Source organism: Rhineura floridana, chromosome 9 (assembly GCF_030035675.1).
Source record: "Rhineura floridana isolate rRhiFlo1 chromosome 9, rRhiFlo1.hap2, whole genome shotgun sequence".
Lineage (NCBI taxonomy): Eukaryota > Metazoa > Chordata > Lepidosauria > Squamata > Rhineuridae > Rhineura > Rhineura floridana.
In genome coordinates, this window is record NC_084488.1 from 68,562,346 (window position 1) to 68,586,052 (window position 23,707).

Sequence of the window (23,707 nt, forward strand, 5' to 3'; positions counted from 1 at the left end):
AAAAACATTCTTTATACCATCTCAAACTACAAGCCTCTCCTGGGCTCCAGGAAGGGGGGGAATGCTCTCCTGAAGAGTTTCAATGACAAAAGGGTCTTCCTGGCCCATTCACCAGTTGCTGGGCAACCAATAAACCCATTATCCTACCTGGCCACTCTGTTAGTTTAACAAAGGGGAGACTCATCTGACCAGCAGAGTTTGTTTGTTTGTTTGTTTATTTATTTATTTATTTTGTATCCTGCCCTTCCTCCCAGCAGGAGCCCAGGGCGGCAAACAAAGCACTAAAACACTTTAAAACATCATAAAAACAGATCTTAAAATACATTAAAACAAAACAGCATTAAAAACATTTAAAAAAACAACCTTAAAAAAGGGTTAAAAACATTATTAAAAAACATATTAAACAATTCTGACACAGATGCAGACTGGGATAGGTCTCAACTTAAAAGGCTTGTTGAAAGAGGAAAGTCTTCAAAAGGCGCCGAAAAGATAGCAGAGAGTTCCTCATTCCAAGGAACAGGATTCCAAATCAGAGGCTGGAAAGGGGACTCACGGGGATCATCCATTCCACCCCCCCCAAAACTCATAACAGTATTTTATTATCTTTTTTGATTAGCATTTTGAAAGTTTTGTCTTCAATTACCGGTCTGACAATTTGCCTTGAAAATCAATTTACTCCTCTTCCTGAAAGTTGCCATCTCAGTTCTTTGCCGTCTGTTGAAAGGTCAAACATTTTACTGTTAGTCTTGTAGCATTATCAAAGGGCTTTGCACGATTGTGAAAAAATAGAATTATTGATATGTATGGGCACAGTGGAACAGTTAGACTAATAAAATAAGATATAAGTAAGTATCTTGGTTTTAAAAACACACTTTCAAAGGGGTAGCAACCGGTTTCTGAGAGGTGCATTGAGTCATTAATTGTATAAAATGCTACATAGTTAGGAAAAGAGTGTATTTGTGGTGCAAGAGGTCTGTGTTGTTTCTTTTGTGGTTTTGTATACTGCCCTTCAAAGGGAGTTTACATTATATCAAAACCATAACATACAATAATATTTTTTTAAAAATCACAAAACATTAAACCAATATGACAACAGCAGAGTGCAAGAATATTTAAAAATCTTGACTGAAAAAGGCCTGACACAAAATAATAGCAAAATAGATGCTAGGTGGGCTTCCTCAGAGAACTGATTACAGAGATAGGAAGCCACAGGCATGAACATCCTCTCCCTTGGTTGGTTTGAACTCCCTGCTAATGCAGTTGTATGCAATGTGCAGCCAAGGTGTTGAGTGTAAATAGAAAGACATGGATGTGGATAATGTGACCCACAGCTAGGGATGGGTGAATCTTGTCAATTTTGGTTTCTCTTAGTTGCTCATTTTTCCAGCCCTCAGTTCAGTTTTCCACATTTCCACATCAGTTTGCAATTTCTTAAAAAAGATCCTTACGAAAATTCATCAACATTTTAGTGTACATTTCTCCTAGTATATATATATGTATTCATTTAAGACATTTATATACTGCTTAACAGTGCTTTTTTGGTAAAAAATAAAATAAAAATCCGAGTTTCTGGTATTTGTATCTTGATAAAAGTACCATAGGTGCCAGCACAAAATGGCTGTCTCAGGCAGCAAAAAAAGAAGTGACGGTACTCCACACTGGTGAGTACCATCACAAAAAAGCGCTGGCACTTAATCATTAGCATTTCTTATCAGTGTACATAAAAATAAGACATACCAAAAATAAATCAATAGAACAAAAAGTTATCATAAACTGAACACTACCTTAAAATACCTGCTGGATGAAGAGTCTTAATCATGCACCTGAAGTTCAGCAAGGAGGGTGCCTGTCTAATGACAGGCTTGGGCCCACAATGCTGAATGCATGGCTTCTAGTAGTTGCGAGCTGTGCATCAGAGCCATGAGAGACCACCAACAGTGACTCCCCCAAATATCTCAGTGATTTTTGCCGGGATATAAGGGATCAGGCAGCTATTAAGGTAACCTGGACCCAAGTTGCACTTTAGTTACTTTCAGGACCAGCTGAAGGCATTTTGCTGCCTGAGGCAAAGGAGAAGATGGGGCCCTGACCCCATGTTTCAAGCTGACTGGACTGGCAATTGAATCTTACCTCCACACTGGCAGTGGGATCAGATTCTCCACCACAGCTGATGGCAGGAAACTAGACTGGGGGACATAATGGCCTGGACGGTGCCTCCTAATGTAACCTGCTGCCATACACCGTTTAACACCTGAGGCTGTTCTCCACTCCCTGCATCTGCCACCTGAGGCTACTGCCTCACTCTAATTACTGGTAAGGACCAGGCCAGTTACTTTGAACAGAAAATTCCTAGTGTTTGCACTATTGCAAGGGGAGATGCAGAAACTCAAAAGCCATGGATCTTGTACAGTATTTATTTCCCCTTGCATCTGTTATAGATAACGTCTCAAGCAATTAGCACTATGATATAGATTTGTACCCTTGATAAAGAGCAGATTGCTTGAAATGTGTAGGGAGTTTAATAAATACTTCCTAGAACCCCCTCTCTGGTTCCGTGGGGTGGGGTAACCAGATTTGGAGCAGATAGATAAAATGTACAGGTGAAACATAAGAGAACTGCTGGATGAGACCAAAGATCCATCTAGACCAGCAGCCTATCTCCCATAGTGGCCAACCAGGTACCGTGTAGCTGTCATAGCTAATAGCCATAATAGACTTTTCCTCCATTATGATTTTGAACTCTTTGGGAGACGCATTTGCATCGCTATATACTTGATACCTGATAAGAGCATCTGAACATCTGAAAATGTAATTTAACATTTACTGTAAGTGTTAAATCGTTTACTTCTTCTAATTCTCTTAAGTGCATGATAAATATCTCATTAATGCATAGTAGGGAGAACAGGGATTTTCTCATCTTCAATGGCACCAAGCTAGGGAAATGTAGATTTCATCTAAATCTGAATCTGAAAGAAGCATTCGTGCAAGAAAGTGGCTTGGTTTATCATTCTTTCTGTTCCACACTGAATGGGCTACATTCCACTCTCTCAGCTACAAAAGGTACTTGAAACATTTCATGAAATTTTTACTGCTGTGTATAATTGGTTGCATATGTCATTTCTTGATAAATGCCCAGTGACCTTGATGTATTATTCAAGAGACAACAAGAAGAACCATTTCAAAGATTGTTTGCCTTGTGATGATAGGCAATAGAGAGATAGTCTGCACTTCACACAGCTCAAGTATATTATGAGTTGCCATCTTTTTTTCATCTGTTATTTCTCATCTGTCTAATATGTAGGGTAGAAAGTCAACCATGTATTAAGCCTTGTCTTTTCAAGATGCACTTGATGAGGTTCACGCTACTGTTACCACTGTATTATGAAGAATGCAGAAAAGGCATGACATCTGCCTACAAGGATTATGCTCTAGTAGCAATTTCTAAACTATTTACAGCCTGATCCTATGATCAGGTCACTGGGTTCATTGAGACTTACGCTCAAGAAGTGATCCGTAGGTCACATTTCTTCAGCAGTGATGTGACATTCTAAATAATCCTATAATATCTACAGGACATTTTGTCAAGGTGATAACTTCAAATAATGGTTCTGCCTTTTACTTCATTTTTTTGTGCTCAGTAATGGCATTTACATTTCACTGGGAAAGGGTTTTTTGGTTGAGATTGTTTCTAATTAATGCATTGCTTAAACTTGGAGAGGATGCCCATAACCATTTTTTATATACATTAACTTTTCAATTTTAACCAGCTCCTCCAATTACATTGTGGGCCTATGCAATTAAATATTGTACCATTTGATTAATTTAAAAAGTACAACTTAATTACATTGGGAAAAGATTTTATTTCTGCTAACATTATTAATATGGAGAAGATATCCATTAGCAAATGTTTAGGTGGATTTTTTTTTAAAAGCTACGTGATATATAATTAAGGTTGGTATGTTATGCACTAGTGAGTCTTTCCTGGCTATAGTTGCTGAGCACATGCGTAATGAGTTTTTATATGAAATGACTAATGTTGTGAACGCACATTACATTTTAATTAATATATTCCCACAGCCAAAATAAATGTTTCATGTATCATCAAGTGTAACACTTCACAGTGTTTTATAATAATAATAATAATAATAACAACAACAATAATTTTATTAGTCGTTCATCTGGCTGGTTACCCAGCCTCTCTGAGCGACGTACAAAGCAAAAACATCTAAAACATCAAGAACATCAAAAAACTAAGCAAAAAAGCTAAACAATAACATAGAGACTAACTTAATTACAATAAGGTTTCTCGTCTGTATAGTCCAAAAAGTGCGCCTTCAGATGGAAACTCCTGGTGTGAGTCTTCCCACCCTAGCACAAAGACCAGTGTGGGTGATAGTCCATTTGCAAGACCGAAAAACGACACCCCCTCTTGATCTCAGCATCCAGCGTCCAGTACATTCAGCGGAGAGTGGGGTGTGGCAAACAGACCCCTTGAAGTCGCGACTAACAGAAAAGTGCTCTTCAGAGAAGCCAAAAACAAAGGCACTAGGATGTAAACATTGCTGACATCAAGGCGAAGCAGACAGAGGTCGGATGACAGAACAGCGGTGGCTGCAGGGGCGCTCCCCTGCCCCCAGCATTCACCAAAAGATCATGGCAACAGCGTGCCGTCTCCTAGGGACAGGCTGCAGCTCCAGGCCTGCCGAAAGGCCGCAGCCCCAGCCCATCTCCAGCTCCCATTTGTGAAGATAGCAGCGGCGGCAGCGGCCTGGCGCAGATGTAAGCACCAAGCAGCATCCCAGGCCACACCGACCACTGGTGTCCCTGTCAGGTATGAGGGCGACAGCATAACGAGGGGGGAGACTGCCCTGTATTTCCAATTCGTAGCCTCTGGCAAGGGGAATGTATGTAAAGAAATACCCCATAAAAGCCGTCAGTAGTAGAGCTCCCTCGTCCGTAGTTCCCCGTAGTTTTAGACAGTTTACAGTTCACCTTTCCTCATAATACAAAAAAAAGTAGTCCCGTTAAAATTCGGAGTTCCTGCTTTTTTGGTTGTGTGCGTAAAATAGGTGAAAGTGAGATTTGGTAGACAACCATTGGTTGGTGGCTGGCAGGGCAGCATAGAGGCAGGTTGTGGACTGGAGCACTGAGATGGCAGTAAGGCAGAGAAAGCAAATTATATACTGATTTGCAGCATCTGCCAAATCTATGACTCCATAGAAGTATTGGTTTATATAATATTAGAGTTGCATGACTAGGGACTTGACTACAGGAAGGACTGTCTTTTTATGCACGAGTTCCTCTGAGCTTATTGTTCTTCATTATTAGCTGTCTGTTTCCCTGGTTCTTGAAGCACGTGCGAACCTGGAAACTGGCTGGCAACATACAGTAGCCTGGAGTTTGCCAGAGTTGCTTCAGCAATTGTCTGGCTTAGATTGAGAGATTATATATGAGCTGGAGGCTCTGCCTCTTCCTGTCTCTCAGCCATGCAAATGTCAAATGAGCTTCACCTTATTCTGAGGAGTTTTGTATGAAGAGTAGCCTTGTGACCTAGCCAGGCACTTCGGAGGCAGCCCTGAAGTGTCTGCCTCATTCACTGCCTCCCTTGCTCCTGGAGGCCTGAGAAGATGAGGCCTGATGATCTGAGATTCCGCCGGGAGCCCAAGCAACCAGTGTGGAGATCTCTTGTCCTGTGGCTGAAATGTTGGAGTCTGTAGAAATGGCCAATTCCTTAGGGTTGCTGTTGCTGCTGGGATTTGCTGCTGCTCCTCTGAAAAAGAGGAGGCTCCGTGTTCCAGCTGTGGGCAGGGCTGAACCCAAACAGAGGGACACTTCCAGATTAAGTTCAGCAGGAGGCACCAGGAAAGAGGGTTTTTTTGGTATATGGAATGCCTTCCTCAGAGAAGCTTCCCTGTCTTCATTTCTGACATGGGTGGGATATACATGCTCAAATAAATAAATAATTTCCTTTTGGCACCAGGTGAAGACTTTTTCTTTTTGTTTGTCCAGGCATATAAGCATGTTTTATAACTGGTTTTGTTTTTATGTCTCTGCCAGATTTTATGGCTGCTGCTTTGGTGGTTTTAATATCTTGCATGGAGTTTTATGGTATGTGTTACTTTTTTTATTTTATTGCATGCATTTTTCTCCAGCTCTTCAATCCAAGAGGTTTCCCAGAGTAGCTTATAAATTATCAATCAATAAAGCAGCCAGGTAAAATCAAAAACAATTAACTTTAAAATAGTCCAACAGCAAAAAATAAATGTAGGGGGGAAAACAGACCCGTGTAATATTAAAGGATCTACTTAATCTTAAAGGTCTGGACAAATATAAAAGATCTTTGCTTGGCACCAGAAAGATGTGGCAATCCTCCCTTAGGAGGGCATTCTGAAGCATATGCAGAGTGCTTTTCCTTAAAGTTTGAAATAAAATCTAGTAACTGCATGTGAAATTGTGATAGAGGGATTAGAAATTGCTCTCTGAGAGAATCTCAGTGGTCAAATTTTGCTTCATAGTTGCAGCATAGCTGGTTGCTATGGTTGAGACAAGGAAGGCATTTTCACCCACTTTAGAAAGAAATCTGACCCCCTCAATTGCTTTATTTATCCAAGAACATTTTTGCATAAGGCATTTTCTTCAGTTCTGTCTGTGGCAAGCTTGTCTTTAAAATTGTGGGCCACATTCCATAGTAGTGATAGTAGTCCATAGTAGTGACCATATTTTCATTTGTGAAATATTGGAAGGTATGGAGGAGAAAAAGGAACATGGGGGTGTAGCGAGAGCCTGACTCCTGTAGGACTCGATAGATAGCAAAGGTCCTTCCAGCTACTGTTTCAGATGTTCGCACAAGCCATTCTTGTCAACTCCATGGGAAAATTGAGGATATGTTAACATAATTTGATGCTACTGTTATGCTTTGTTTTTGTTGCTGATTACTTCATTATTTATTACTATAAGATTAATTCAATGTTACATATGTATGTGATGTGTGTGTGTGGGAGAATAAACTATGCTTGAATCCTGGGAAGACAGAGGCTCTTGGGAGAGGGTTCCCATGTTCAAGGGACTGGCAAATTACCTATTCTGGATGGGGTCACAGTCCCTCTGAAGGACTGTGTAGCTTTGGAGTACTCCTGGACATATCTCTGTCACAAGAGGCTCAAGCGTCCTCTGTGTCTTGGAGTGCCTTTTACCAGCTTTGTCTGGTTATCCAGCTACAGCTGTTCTAGGATAGGGATAGCCTGACCTCTGTAGACCATGTGTTGGTAACCTCAAGGCTGGATTACTATAATGCATTTTTTGTGGGGCTGCCCTTGGGCCTGGTTCGGAAACTCCAGCTGGGGCAGAATATGGTGGCCAGACTGCTGATGGGGGCACATCGCTGTCAGCATATGACACCACTGTTAAAACATCTATACTGGCTGCCCATCTCCTACCAAGTCAGGTTCAAGGTCCTTGTATTAATTTACAAAGCCCAGAACAACTTCGATCCAGGGTACCTTAGGGACTCCTGAACCCTAATATCCCAGCTCAGTCACTGAGAACATCTACAGGAGCATTGTTGGTCATCCCCTGAATTGATGAAACTCATTTGACAACAAGAAGAAATTGAGCCTTTAGTGCAGGACCGGCACCAGGCATGACTGGGTCCTTGGGCACCAGTCTGCCCCACGCCCGTGGTGCCCACCCGCATGCCCCGCCTATCACTCTGTCACCTCACATGAAGTCCATGCATGCTATGCACGCATGCCTGCAAGTAACAGAGATGGTGGCGGGAGCTTCCCTAAGGGAACAATAATCCTGTAGTTTACAGTTGACTTGAGCCAAGTGTATGAATGTAGCTTTTTGAGGAGTTCCTTGTAACTACAGAAGGAGGCTGTCACAGTTAACTACTGGGAGCATGGTGCACTTGACAAAAAAAAAATCAGGAAGGCCAGATGTATTAACCAAAGAGCATGCACAGAAACACTAGTTTACAGTAGGATTGCTTGTTTTGTGGATTCACAGAATTATCCAGCATGGTATAAAATGTTTTCAGTCAGTCTTAAAAAGAACAGCAGGTTGCTAACACAAGTGGTTGTAGAGAAATTATTTTTTAACAAATCTGTTGCTTGTTTAGAGATTAAATTAAGTTTGGGAAGAATTAAGACTGTCCCAGCTGAGGAACATGTTCACTCATTGGAGCTATCTTTCTCTATTGCTTTTATTATCTTCTTTTGTTATTTATTTATTGCATTTATATACCGCCTCATAGCTGAAGCTCTCTGGGCGATTTACAACAATTAAAAACATTACAAACAAGTATACAAATTTAAAACCATACCAAATCAAAACCCATAAAACCGATAGGCAAGTTAAAAACATACTATTCAAATGCTGTTAAAAAATGCCTGGGAGAAGAGGAAAGTATTGACCTGGTGCCAAAAAGATAACAGTGTTGGCGCCAGGCACACCTCATCACAAAAATAATTCCATAATTTGGGGGCCCACCACTGAGAAGGCCCTCTCCCTTGTTGCCAGACTCCCAACTTCCCTCAGAAGAGGCACCCGGAGGAGGACCTTTGATTTTGAGCATAGTGTAGGGGTGGGTTCGTATCAGGAGAGGCGTTCTATCAGGTATTGTGGTCGTAAGCTGTGTAAGGCTTTATAGGTTAAAACCAGCACCTTGAATCTGGCTCGGAAACACACAGGCAGCCAATGCAAGTGGGCCAGAATCAGTTTTATATGTTCGAACCATCTGGTCCCTGTTACCAATCTGGCTGCTTCATTTTACACAAGCTGCAGTTTCCGAACTGCCTTCAAGGGCAGCCCCACAGAGTGCATTGCAGTAATTATTAAAGAGAAAGCCCAACGCATTTCGGCCACTCGGTGACTTGGCCTTTGTCATTATTCAGTTGCACAGAATTAGTGCAGAAACTCCATGCACATTTATGCAGACATAATTACTGAAGATATACTTTTTAGACCTGCTCATCCCCTGACGAAGGCCATGTCACTGAGTGGCTGAAATGTGTTGGGCTTTCTTTTTAATAAAACTTATTTGGATTTTCATTTCAAGAATTCCTATTTTCAGCATCTTGGGGTTTCCCCCCTCTTCTTCCCCCTGCATGGACCACTGAAGCCAGGTTATCCAGATAAGGGCATAGTTGGGCCACCAACCAAAGTTGGTAGAAGGCAGTCTGTGCCACCGAGGCTACCTGAGCCTCAAGTGACAGAGATGGTTCTAAGAGAACCCCCAAGCTATGAACCTGCTCTTTCAGGGGGAGTGTGACCCCATCCAGGACTAGTTGGACATCCACCATCCGGTCAGATGAACCACCCACTAACAGCATTTCAGTCTTGTCTGGATTGAGCCTCAGTTTATTAGCCCTCATTCAGTCCATTGTCACAGCCAGGCACCGGTTCAGCACATTGACATCCTCACCTGAAGAGGATGAGAAGGAGAAATAGAGCTGCATGTCATCAGCATACTGATGGCAACGCACTCCAAAGCTCCGGATGACCGTACCCAACGGTTTCATGTAGATATTGAACAGCATGGGGGACAGAACTTACCCTTGCGGAACCCCATACTGGAGAATCCACAGGGCCAAGCAATGTTCCCCAAGCAGCAACTTCTGGAGCCGACCCTCCAAGTAGGAGTGGAACCACTGCCATGCAGTGCCTCCCATTCCCAACTCAGCCAGTCATCCCAGAAGGATATCATGGTTGATGGTATCGAAAGCCGCTGAGAGATCAAGAAGAATCAATAGAGTCACACTACCCCTGTCTCTCTCCCGACAGAGGTCATCATACAGGGCGACCAAGGCTGTTTCCATGTTTTAATGAGTGATATATGTTTCCTGTATCATAGATAGCAAGTGCTGATATTTGGAATCTGTTTAAACTACAGGAACATCCTCTGGGTAGGTTACATGACTGTATTTTCTAATGTGGGATTCTTTTCTACATGGTGGATATCTATGTGCATACTGGCTTACTGCATTCTGTTTGCCTGACAATATGAATACAGTAAAGATGTGGAAATTTGAGTTATATACCTTGGCCTACTATCAGAATGTGTATCAATGAGCAATTCCAAATTTGTGTTGCCCCTGAAAATAGAGTTTGGTGCCAACCATCTAGTACAGGGAGGGAGGTACATGTTGCCCTCCACTTGTTGGACTCCCAAGTCTCATAAGCCCTAGCTAACATGGCCAATGGTTGGGGATGATGGGGTTTGCAGCAAATTCTATGAGCTGTGAGTTATATTGGATTGGAGATGGGGCTCAGGAAAAGGAAATTCTGAATTTGTATTGCATTTTTCATTTCCTCTGAAGGTTTTTTCAGGTTACTCAACACTTACATTTAATTGTTAACTGAATCTTTTCTGCCATCCTTCTGACAGCTTTGTTCAAAATAAATGATTCTGAGATGTGGAGTGTGTGTGTGTGTGTGTGTGTGTGTACACCTTCTGTTGTAACCCACTCTGATTCACATCATGTACGCCAGTATAATTATGTAATATCGTAGCTCCCAACAGTTTTACATATACTAAATAACAGCAGATGGTTCTATATGGCTGGCACTTTATCAGACTCATGAAGAGAGTAACTAAATTGTGTTAAATGCCAATGTTTCCTAACAATTTACTTTCACTTTTGTACTTAACATTAGCATCTTTTTTTCCAGAAATCATGACAAAGGCCTTGTCTCCAGTTTAACTGAAGATGCCTATTAATTGGTTGTCGCATTTTTGCAAAAAGTGTTTCCATCACTTCTGCTCTAAGATATTATGTGTCTTTTGATGAGAGCTGTAATCAGATTAAAGGAATTCCTGCTGATTTAATGTAATGAGTTTTAATTGATTAAATCTGCATATATTTTCATATTGCAATAGTTTATTTTTATATGGTGCATGGAAATGTTGTATCAGGTGCCAGCTCAGAAAAGGCATTTGTTCCTGTGTGAGAGTGACAGATGAATGCCTTTTCTAGGATGCTACTGGTACCGTTAGTTTTTAGAACTAGATAGATAGATAGATAGATAGATAGATAGATAGATAGATAGATAGATAGATAGATAGATAGATAGATAGATAGATAGATAGATAGATAGATAGATAGATAGATAGATAGATAGATAGATAGATAGATAGATAGATAGATAAACATTTAAAAATGTATTGCCTGGGAAGGTTCACCCGTATATGCCATATATTGGCACAGGGGACCAGGGAGCTAACACAGGGTGAACGGTTATGGTTAGGCTGTGAAAGTAATGACAGTAGACTGGTATCTAGATTGTATGCATATTTGGTGAAGGTGGTGGGTTCAGCAATGCACTTGAATATTCAATGGGAAGAGGAACTGGGAGTAGCTATTGAGGAGCAGGTATGGCAAGAAATGTGAGCTAAATTCCCATTTAAATTGGTAAGCATCTCATTTAGAGAGATGGCACTAAAAATAGTGCAGAAATAGTACATGATCCCCCTGAGACTTTTGCATATTATGAAACAATGTTCCCTGGGCTGCTGGAGAGGATGTGGGTGCCCAGGCTCGTGTACCCACAGGTGATGGGGATGAATGAAAGTGGGTGCATTTTGGAATATGGTCCTACAGGAAATAGAAAAAAATCACTTAACAAACTTTAATTCTTACTCCAGAACTGACTTTGTCAACCATTTTTCTGTAGGACAGTTTGAACTTGGAGCACAAAAAATTGATAGGCTTTATGTTGACAGCAATGTAGCAGCTGATAGCACACTTCTGGAAGACTCTTGCAGATATGTCTTTAGATCAGCTTTTCCCAACCAGTGTGCCTCCAGATGTTGTTGGACCACAATTCCCCTCTCTCCTGACCATTGGCAATGCTGGCTGAGGCTGATGGGAGTTGTGGTCCAACAACATCTGGAAGCACACTGGTTGGGAAAGGCTGCTTTAGATAAATGGTACAGGAAACTGGGAAATTGTGCTGCTGGAGAAATTGACACAAAATATGAAATTAGCTACTGGCAAAAGAAAAAAGATATGTATTAGCATGTGAACACCATTTATTCTGTTTACTTCTGAAGCAGATAACAACAGGCAAGTCCCAAGACCCTTTACCAGACTGTGGATGTAATGATTGTTTCTTGAAATTCTTGAAGTTAATATTAGACTCTCTGATACACTGAGGCTGAGTGTATCATTTTGTATGAAGGGGATGTGGGTGGGGAGAGGTGGGAGGTAGAGAAGTTGGGTTGTGTATATTTTTGTTGTTATATTTGAAAATGCAAAATAAAGTTACAAAAATGTGTTGCCTGATTAATTGGGGTGTTTTTTGAGTTTATTATAAATGTTTTTAATTGATTAAAAATTACAGCCATACTTTTAATAGGTATAGCCCATTTTGTGAAGAGTTTTATTTGGCCTTACCTGAAACTAATTGATACTAAGCATTTTATATGAAGCTTTACCACTCGTTTAACTACTTTTGGTTTCAAACATATTTTAATCTGTGTTAAAATTACAGAATGAGCAGAACAGTACTGCTACAGATTGCTGGAGGCTGGAAGAACAATCTGAAGCTACCTTGAATTCTGGTTCTTGGATTCAGGACATAGACATAAGGGTGCTTTTCATGTTATTTCTTCACATTGTTCAAATTCAATTGTCAGGAAACATACATAGGTATACTGTAAGGAAGATAGGCTTTCATGATACAGCCAGTGGCTTGTCTTATGCAAGACAAGATAAAAATTCTAAATCATGAAGTGTTTGGATTTTAAGACTGGGTTTGGTTCATTCTAGAATATTCATCATGTATAGTATAGATGAGCTGCATATCAGAGGATAAAATAAGTCATTGAGGAAAATCACTTAAAATGCCCAGTAAACTGTTCTGACATGAGTAGGTTCACAAAATGTTTACAAGAGCTATCTCTTCATTGACATAAAACAGACAAGACTAAAACTTTCAGAGCCAAATCAATTGAAGTGTTAGTATAAACACCAAGAAATCATGTCATCAGACTGTTTCCATGAACCTTTCTTATGTTACTTCTAAACCAAACAGCCTCCTTGTTGAAGATAGAAACTCCTGGTATCTCAGGTTCCCTGCGTCATGGCAGCAAGAAGTCATAAAAACTTCGTGTTCCTTTTTCAGTTTTAGAGTGGGAGGGTGCCATTCAAAACCAAAAAGCAATGTCTGGCATTGTTTTCATTGACTATCTTTCAACTGAGGCTCCTGTATAGCATCATTTCGATGGCACTATGGGGATTGTTTGCTAAAATTTCACAATACAAGAGTCTAACTGGCATTTTTTTCCCCAGCAGTGGAGAAAACTGTTGACAGTGTGGCATACCTAATAAAATGTGTGTTGAATGAGACTCCTATTTCTTCTTAAAGGAAGTGAAGAAATATTTAGCTTTCCACAGCATGATTTGGTAATAGCTTTCTTTTTTCTGTCAACTTCCTCAGGGGATGAAAACTGGCTATACCTTTAATATATTTCATGAAAATAGCCTTATCTTAAAACTATGGATGCAAAAGTCCTTTTGTCTGTTTTTTTGTGAATACCAATTTTATTGAATGATTATGTAGAACATGTTTGCTAAACACAGAATTGTTCCAAGTGAAAATAATTTGGGATCTTGTCTCCCACGCACTCCATCAGCACCCTGAGAACCCTAAAACAGCCATATTGGATTGGACCAAGAATCTCTCTGCTCCAATGTCTTATTTCAAACTGAGGCTGAGTTTGAATTCCCTCCTTGACAAACCTTTGGGGACTACATGAGATGCTTGGTCTATGACTTTCACATGTCATTATGTGGCCTTAATCAAGTCTGTGTCTGTGCTGGAATTGCTTTTGAAGATGTTTTTAAAATTGTTTTTTAAAGATGTTTTGTTTTAATATGCTTTAAAGTCTTTTGTTTTTAAGATGTTTTAAAGTGCTTTAGTGTTTTGTTTGCCGCTCTCTGCTCCTTCTGGGAGGAAGGGCAGGATATAAATTTAATAAATAAATAAATAAGCAAGCATAGGTGGCCAATCTATGGTACTGGGATTTGTGACGCCCATAGACAGGAGCTGACTCTGCCACAGAGTACACCTTGCACTCCAGCCTGCGTCTCCTGCATTGCATTTCTGCTTACTCTTCAGTTCAGTAGACAAAAGGCAAAGCCACATCAAAGCATAGGGGAGTAAACATGCACAGTTCCATTTACTACTGTATGGGATGTTTAGGGTGGACATGATTAGCTGTGCCCTCGTTAAAATGATTGGACACAATTTTCATATGTGCTGATAATTTAATATCAAGTGAGTGTCAAATTTTTTCACATGTTGGTTTGCAAGCAGATTTGGGTTGGAAAGCAAACAAACAAAAACTGTGAATATTAGTTTTCAAAAATAATACAGAAAGCAGAAGGAAGCACATATAACATGCTGTCTTATTCAAACTGTACACAAACTTTCTTTTTCTAGGTCCGCACCAGCATTCTGGCAGAACAGAAAGAGCCAAGGACAGATATTGGGGTACGTCAGTTAATTTCATGGATGAATATACCTAATATCTTTTATACATTTTATCACAGTCTACTAGATCTTTGAGTTCAATGTTAAGGTTACCAGATATTTGTGAACTTCCTTTGTAAATGGAAGTTCTGCAAAATATTTGCCTGTCCATATCTTGTTGGACAAATCCTATTGGTATAAATTTTGGTAGATAAGAGGGAAATGCTTTCTTGAATGATCAAAGCATAATGAAGTGAGACTAATTTCATTAAGTAATGTTCCTAAAACTGATGATTCTGAAACTAGAGATTATACTATTACCATACACTTCAGAGTAGGTGATAAAGTTCAGTCTAACACTTGTGATTACTTCAAGAATAACATGCAAAAATTTTATTGTGCCAGAATATTTTTGCTACCTGAACTCCACCCACTTAATGCATCCCTATCTTTTTCAGAATATTATTTAAAAGGAGCTATGCCTGGATAATATTTTATTTATTTAATTATTTGTGGCCTGCACTTTCATAAAAATACAACAAGGCAGTATACAACATAAAAACACAATATTACAATAAAATCAATATAAGCATCAGTAAAGGCATCAATAAATACTGGTTGGTAAAAGAAATTCACATTTCAAAGGCCTGTCTGAATAATACAGTTTTCAAAAGGGTCTAAAAGAAAGCAGGAATGATTCTTGTTGATCCTAAATTACTGTCTAATTGATTGAACCTCCTAGAAGCTGATTGGACCAGCATCCTGGAAGCTAGCCTTGTCTTTTCACAGGATCCCTTTGTAAAATGCTTCAGTGCCAATGGAAAAAATGTTACATTACCACCCATTCTTGGGGAATTTCTGCCCATCTGAAGACATTAGTATGATTTCTTAGTTAATAGTGCAGTGGTAGCTTGAAATATCAGCTAGGCAAGCCTGCTTATAGAAGTTATTTTTATTTTACTGACTGATTTCTTTTCTAAAATTGCCTGTGTTCTGTACTGTTTTTCTATATTTAGGTTTTGAGTTCAGTAAAACAACAACAAAAACATTTTCATATTCAAATATTCTAGATAGTTTGAAACCCCACCTGTATATATTATCACTGGGAACCATTGCCAACCTTGTGGGTGTAGGGGAAATTGGCAGGGGGTACTCTATCTCCTGAGAGTCTAGAGGGGGACCAGAGAGACTAGGATACACTCCTCAAGAACCACTCTGGAGGCAGATTCTACCTGGGAGTAGTAGATACAGTATTGTATGATAGAGCTGGTGACAGTTTATAAACCTTTGAAGCATGACCTAGAAGTAAGAAGTAAGTTCTTCTGGTTATTGCAAGACCTGGTGCAAAAATTGGGAAGGTCCCTATGAAGAGGCCACCAGGCAAGTTGTAGTATAATAATGGAGTGTGCAAAATGCATTTAAATTGTCAGTATAGTCAGAGTTGCATCAAAAAGGCTATGATGTAAGTAAGATATGACAGTATGAACTGAAGTGGATCATTGCTATGTCTTGCAACCAAAAAAACAAAAAATAGATATTTGGCAAGTGAAATATTATCACTGATTTTTGGGGGGTGGGTGACTTTTAAATGAAAAATCTCAAGAGGGAAAGACAAAGGTGTATTTGGTTTTTCACACCGAACAGCTTGCATTGCATGATAATCCAAATGGCTCCCATTGGTACAAAAGCATAGAAAAATGCAGGTCAGGATAAGGGTCATCAGTATAGTTGGATGAATATAGTTGCTTGCATCTGTATTAGAATTAAATTGGCCTTCCTGGAGTGGAAGTACAGAAATGAGTACCTCAAACAATGTGATGAACTGGGAAAATGTAACATTGCTATTAATATCATGTTCTAAATACTACATAAAATAGCTTTGGAAAACAGATATGCTCATATTTGGCAAATGAGGATGATAGTGCCTTAAGGTTTTTGAAATTATTGTAGCAATAACTGCAGACATAAAATTCTGCAGATTTATTTATTTATTTCTGTCCCGCCCTTCTATCCCACAATAGGGCACTCAGGGTGGCTTGCAATAAAATCACAAACATACATAATAAAATTATACAGAATAAAAACACAAGACAAAACATTAAATTAAAATACATAAAATGCAATTATTAAAATACATAAAATACAATTTGCATATATATAATACAAACAGACATACCCACATGTATATATATATATGCTTGCATATATGGGGAAAAGTTAATAAAAAGACAACAAGATAAAAATTAAAAATAGGAAATTAAAAATAGAGAACGTAGGGACAGTGTCAGGTTCACCTATCAGACCCTCTTAAAGGCTCTCAGGAACAAAATAGTTTTTACAAGTTTCCAGAAAACCATCAGGGAGGGAGCCAAATGGGCTTCTTGAGGCAAGAAATTCCAACGCCTAGGAGCCACAACTGAAAAGGCTCTCTCGAAAAGTAAAAGACTCTCTCTTTTAAAGTAATTTAACTTTACTTGTGACATAAAAGTTCTATGAATAGGAAGAATAAGCCATATGACAGGTTGTCATTCTGTTTTTTTATGAAACAGAGGTTCCACCTCAGCTTAACAAATTATTGATAATAGTGTCACTGATCTGTGAAGGCATTCTGCAGGATAATAGATCAAGAAAATAGTTTCCTATTTAATATTTCTCTTTTGCTACGAAGGTAAGCTTTGCTGGTGTGGGGTTGAAAGAGAAACCATTAAAGATGTTTTCCCCTCCACCACCTCATCTCATTCATCCTCTTTTCTTTTATTCCCTTTGGTTTCTAGCGAAGCTTTCTGGGCTCTGCTACATTTAAAGTAGGCGATTTGGTGAAATCAAAGGAGCAACCACTGACACTGAGCCTGAGGTAGGTCTTTTTCTGTCAATTGCAAACCATGTCATATTAACAATCTGTGACATTTTAATAGCTGCTGTTTGACTGTGTTTTGAAACTCAGCTTTACTACAGGTATGTCTGTCTCAGCTATTGTCATTCTTACAATGCAGAAAGCTTAAGTCAATTGCAGGATACTGAAGCATGTATTCTGATTGTGATCACATTTCACTTCATTTTAGTTTGTCTCTCCCTAAACCCATAATGCTGCCAATTTGTTAAATGTTAAGTTTCTGAATAAAGACTCCTGAGTGAGCTTGGTAGTCATGGGACAAGAGGACAGGTCCTTTTATGTTTCAGTAACTATAATAATAATAATAATAATAATAATAATAATAATAATAATAATAATAATAAATTTATTAGTTGCCCATCTGGCTGGATGTCCAGCCACTCTGGGCGACGTACAAGATAAAAACAATACATTAAAACGTTAACATTTAAAACCATAACAATGAAAACCTAACCCACCCCAAAAGCCTGCCTGAAGAGCCAGGTCTTCAAGGCCCGGCGGAAGCTCATCATAGAAGGGGCATGGCGGAGATCATTTGGGAGAGAGTTCCACAGGGTGGGGGCCACTATTGAAAAAGTCCTCTCTCTAGTCCTCACCAGTCTAGCTGTTTTAACCGGTGGGATTGAGAGAAGGTCTTCTGAGGCTGATCTTGTTGAGCGGCATCCCTGACGATGCTGGAGGCGCTCCTTCAGATAGACTGGGCTAAAACCGTATAGCGTTTTAAAGGTCAAAACCAAGACCTTGAATTGGGCCCGGTAAACAACCGGTAGCCAGTGCAACTCCTTCAGCACTGGAGTGATGTGATCTTGCCGGCGGCTGCCTTTAATCAGACGACCCACCGCATTCTGTACCAGTTGCAGCTTCCGGACCGTTTTCAAGGGTAACCCCACGTAGAGTGCATTACAGTAATCTAGGCGAGAGGTGACCAGGGCATGTACTACCGGTGGGAGCAGATGGTTGGGAAGGTAGGGGCGCAGCCTCCGTATCAGATGGAGTTGATACAGCGCCGCCCGGCTCACAGCCAAGACTTGAGCTTCCATGGTCAGCTGGGAGTCAAGAATGACCCCCAGGCTGCGGACCTGGTCTTTCAGGGGCAATCGTACCCCGTTGAGCACCAGGTCCATATCCCCCAGCCTTCCCTTGTCTCCCACAAACAGTACCTCGGTTTTGTCAGGGTTCAGCTTCAGTTTATTCCTTCCCATCCAGCCACTCACCGACTCCAGACACTTGGACAGGGTTTCTACAGCCAACCTCGGTGAAGATTTAAATGAGAGATAGAGCTGCGTGTCATCCGCATACTGATAACATTGCAGCCCAAATCACCTGATGATTGCCCCCAGCGGCTTTATATGGATGTTAAACAGCATCGGGGAGAGGATGGAACCCTGTGGCACCCCACAAGTGAGAGGCCAAGGATCCGAAACCTCATCCTCCAATGCCACTCTTTGGTACCTACCAGAGAGGAAGGAATGGATCACTGCAATACAGTGCCCCCCATACCTAACCTCTCCAGGCGGTCCAAGAGGATAACATGGTCAACGGTATCGAAAGCCGCTGAGAGATCAAGGAGGACAAGGAAGATGCATTCGCCCCTATCCCACGCCCTCTTCATATCATCTACCAAGGTGACCAGGGTTGTTTCAGTCCCATGTCCAGGCCTGAAGCCCGATTGAAATGGATCCAGATAATCCGCTTCCTCCAAGTGCACTTGCAACTGTTTTGCCACCACCCGCTCAATCGCCTTGCCTAAGAATGGCAAATTTGAGACTGGGCGAAAGTTGTTCAGATCTTGGGGATCCAAGGAGGGCTTCTTTAAGATTGGTTTTATTACTGCCTCCTTGAGCGGTGATGGCATTACTCCCTCTTTAAGGGATGCATTTACCACCATCTTGATCCCCTCACCCAGTCTATCTTTGCAGCTCATAATGAGCCACGATGGGCAAGGATCGAGTAAGCAAGTGGTTGGCTTTAAGGTTGAAAGCACCTTGTCCACTTCATCAGATGGAAGAAGCTGGAACCGATCCCACGCCACCAGAGCACCACTGGCTCGCTCACTGTGCACGGAATAACACTCTTAATACGATCGATTTTCTCCGCAGTGTTTAGCAAACTCGTCACAGGAGACCGTAGCATGTTCCATTGGTTCCGGAGCAACTGGACCGACCAGGGTCCGGACCACTTGGAACAGTCTCCTGGGGCAACACTCTGCAGATGCAATAGAGGCAGCATAAAAATCTTTTTTTGCTGCCCTTATTGCCACATGATAGGCTGCCGCAGCCGCTCTAACATGTGTCCGATCGTCGTCAGAGCAAGATTTCCGCCACCGGCGCTCTAGCCGTCTCACCTCCCGCCTCAGAGTTCGCAACCGTGGGGTGAACCACGGTGCCGTCTGAGCTCTATTCAGGGGGAGAGGGTGTTTCGGAGCCACCCGGTCTAATGCCCTGGCGATTGCGGCATTCCACCCCTCCACCAGGGTCTCAGCCGAGTGGCTGTGTGCATGCTCCAAAGAGTCCCCAAGCGCATTCAGGAATCTATCAGGATCCATCAGACGCCTGGGGTGGACCATTTTAATAGGTCCTCCACCCCCACGGAGGGTTTGTGGCACCGAAAAGTCCATCCTCACCAAGTAGTGGTCTGACCATGACAAGGGGGTGATGGATGTACCCCCAATTTTCAGATCACTCCCCTCCTCTCCCGAGACAAATACAAGGTCGAGTGCATGACCAGCTACATGGGTGGGCCCCATTGTAATAAGGTGCAGCTCCCAGGAAGCCATGGTTTCCATGAAGTCCCGAGGCACCCAGGTAAGGATGGCCTCTGAATGTACATTGAAGTCCCCCAATACCAACAGGTTTGGGGACTGTACACGTACAGCCGAGACCACCTCCAGCACCTCGGCCAGGGAGTCCGTCGTGCAGCGGGGTGGGCGGTACACGAGCAGAATCCCTAGACTGCCCTTTGGGCCCAACCTCCAGTACATGCAGTCTGCCACCTTGGTCTCACAGAGAGGAGGTCTGGTGAGAACCAGGGACCTTCGGTAAATAACTGCCACTCCCCCTCCCCGACTACCGACCCTCGGCTGCTGTGCATACGAGAACCCAGCCGGACACATGGCCGCAAGAATAGGAGCAGCAGCCTCATCCAGCCAGGTTTCCGTAATGCATGCCAGGTCCGCGCCCTCATCCAATATCATATCATGGATGAGGGATGTTTTTTGGGCAACAGACCTGGCATTGCACAGCAGCAGTCAAAGGCCAGAGTATGGAGTCAAGCATCCCCCAGCTGTCTGTTGGCTCTGGACAGGCCCGGAACAGGGGACAGATATTATGCATCTCTCCCTAGTTCCTCTTACCTGACGTGGCCTGCCCCTAGCTTTCCACCAGCATCTGCCGCCCAGCCTCGGTATACATTGGCCTCCCACCCTTCCCCCATCACTCCCCTGTGATTGACACATGCCCCGATGTAAGCTTCCACCACTCAGGATGGCACCCAACCTTAAAACAAACCCCCCAAAAGAAAAAGAAAAAAGAAAGAAAAAGAAACAAACAAACAAACACAGCACACAAAAAAAACCCAGGCCACCTCAGCCAGCCGGCTTATGTATCCCTCCAAAGAGGGACAAGTGGTAGGAATCAGTCACAGCTGGCTGGGTACCTGGGGCCTGGGCCTGCAAGATGCAGTTCTGCCTGGCAGAAGTCCCACAGGGAAGGGTGGTGGAGGTGGAGATGGAGATCCGGCGGCAGCAGCAGCAGACTCTCCTTCCCTAGGCAACGATGTTCTTCCTGCAGGCACTGGGTCTCCCAGGCCACCTCAGCCAGCCGGCTTATGTATCCCTCCAAAGAGGGACAGGTGGTAGGAATCAGTCACAGCTGGCTGGGCACCTGGGGCCTGGTCCTGCCAGGCAGAAGTCCCACAGGGAAGGGTGGTGGAGATGGAGATCCGGCAGCAGCGGCAGCGGCAGCGGTGATCGGAGCCAGCAGGGGGACAGAGCGCCCTCCAGTTTGGCATATAGTTGTGTTTTCTTTTATCTGGTTTTAAGAAATTTTATTGAATGTTATTTATATTTATATTTTTTAATGTAAACTGCTTAGAGATTTTAAAGTGGTATATTTTTATATTTTTCTTTAAGAGAATTTATATACTGCTTGATTGTAGAAAAAACCAAAAGCTTTAAGCGGTTTACAAGAAAAACTAAAATTATCAATAAAAACAGTTAAAAACAAGTAATTTAAACATTTAAAAACAATTAAAACTAAAAAGAGATTAAAACATATCAACATTTTTGTGTCTGGACAAGCTTGCTTAAACTAAGTTTATATTTTTAAAATAATAAGTAAATGTTGAAAGATTCAGGATAGACAATCTATGGAATGCACTACCATAAAATGTAATAGCCACCAACTTGGATAGCTTTAAAAGGAGTTTAGACAAACTAATGGAGAATGAGGTTATCAATGACTACTCGTGCATGACCTCTAGTAACCTCTGTATACTTGTTGGGGAGCATAAGTGGTAGACTTCTTTTGCAAACATGTCCTGCTTGTGGTTTCCCATAGTCAATCTAGATTTCCACTGTGAAAACAGGATGCTGGGCTAGATAGCCCTTTGGCCAGATCCAGCAGGGCTTGTTCCTATGGTAAAAGATTAACATTATGTCTATACTCGGCCATTGTCTCTACAAATCTTCATGTTTGCTCTGTTCATGTGTTTCCTTCTGGAAATATTATAACCAGGATGTTACATCCACTATATAGGTAAAACTACAACTTACCTATGCACATGATTCAGAAATCACCAAATCAGTGGCTTTAGCTAAAAAAGTGGAGGAACCAGTTACAAAATATTTCAGCAGTGAAAACCACAGCCTGTTACTTATCCATAACCCATCTAGCGACGCCAACAGAATCAACAACATTAACTAAGACAGTGAACTGTCTTATATAGATATATACCCTGCCTGGATATATACCCTGGACACATTGGCACCATATGATTTCAACTGGGAGGACAGAACCATCATGGCTTAGCTTCTGCAAATGAAGCCCCTCTGAGCATTCCATTGTCAAAGCTCTATAACTGCCACCTTGGTAGCAGTATCATTATGTTTGCATGTTAGCAGCTGATGAAGGCGGAAGCCAAAACGTTTTGCTAGAAACATAAAAACCTCCGTTTTGTTAATCACAATTACACGTGTGTGTGTATATAAAATAATGTTAATTTGCTTAACCCCATCTGTTTATCCATACAGATCTGGATAAATTTTTGGTTATGTGCTTCCAAAAAAGGGGACAGGAGAATGAATCTTGAGCATGGGATTAACAAACATCCATATTTAGCTTCTGCTAAGAGATATTAACAAAACAAAATTTAGCAAGGATCTATAGTGAATTGCAGCAAAGTTGCAAATTCATAATTTCTTTTTAAAGAGAGAGCAAAGAAGCTGTAATGATGGAAGAGGCTACATGATGGTAAAGAACTGGGACAGTGTCCCATCTGAACCAATTACACCCATGATTATGGTTTTTTAATAATGGGGTTTGCATGATCTCTCCCTTCCTCCCAAGGAATTGGACCCTATAACTGACTAATCAAGGAAGGAGCTATAGAGGACAGATGACTCATATCTTAGTTAATAGATGGGTAAACATTATATTTCAGATATAGATAATCTGCTGTAGCAATGATGACAATGAGTAATGTTTTTTCTTAACTGCTGCAATTGTGTCTGCAAAGTGCCATCTTGTGGAGCTCTTCTTGATAATTAATGACTTGGTCAGTTGATGTTGTATCTACTGAGATACTAGCCCATTGTTCTCTCCCTTTGATGAATTTGTCACTCAGACAAAAGTATATATTGGACTGTACTTGGGGGTTGCTTGTTAAATACAGTCAGAATTTGAGTGCTTGGGGTCTTATCTTGCATATTGGATCAGTTTCAATTGGTCTTGCCTTCCCTTAGTAATGAAACCAACGAGACCAGGACCTTACTACTTCCTTGCCAGGATAGATATAGGTCTGACAAGCAAGTGGTGTCCCACATACATCTTAAATACAAACTTACTCAACTTCCAAAAAGAAAAGAAAAGATAACAATAATATCAAAATAGATATCTATATAAATTGCTTCTGCTGCTAAGTTGTGATTTAAAGGGTTTTAAAGGGTTTTTTTGTGTGCTGCTTATGCTAACAGACATTTTAATACTTATGCTAAAACATATTGTGCATTTAAAACATATACATCTCAATGAGGAAGGCCCATGGCACAGTGTTAGAGCACATGTATTACATGCAAAAGGTCCCAGGTTCAACCTCTGGGATTTCCAGGTATGGCTGGTAGAG

At 41.3% G+C, this 23,707-nt stretch overlaps 1 protein-coding gene across 12 annotated transcripts in view; it reads left to right on the forward strand.

Moving 5' to 3' along the window:
* INPP4B (inositol polyphosphate-4-phosphatase type II B) overlaps positions 1 to 23,707 on the forward strand; it is a 444,727-nt gene that overhangs the window by 245,685 nt on the left and 175,335 nt on the right. For all 12 annotated transcript variants that reach the window (XR_009757936.1, XM_061584849.1, XM_061584844.1 and 9 more), the window contains 2 exons: positions 14,446 to 14,496; positions 17,250 to 17,329. Coding sequence is in view for 11 of the 12 variants with exons in the window: in XM_061584849.1 (XP_061440833.1) it covers positions 14,446 to 14,496; positions 17,250 to 17,329 (131 nt within the window). In the remaining variant the exon portion in view is untranslated. The remainder of the gene's footprint in view (positions 1 to 14,445; positions 14,497 to 17,249; positions 17,330 to 23,707) is intronic.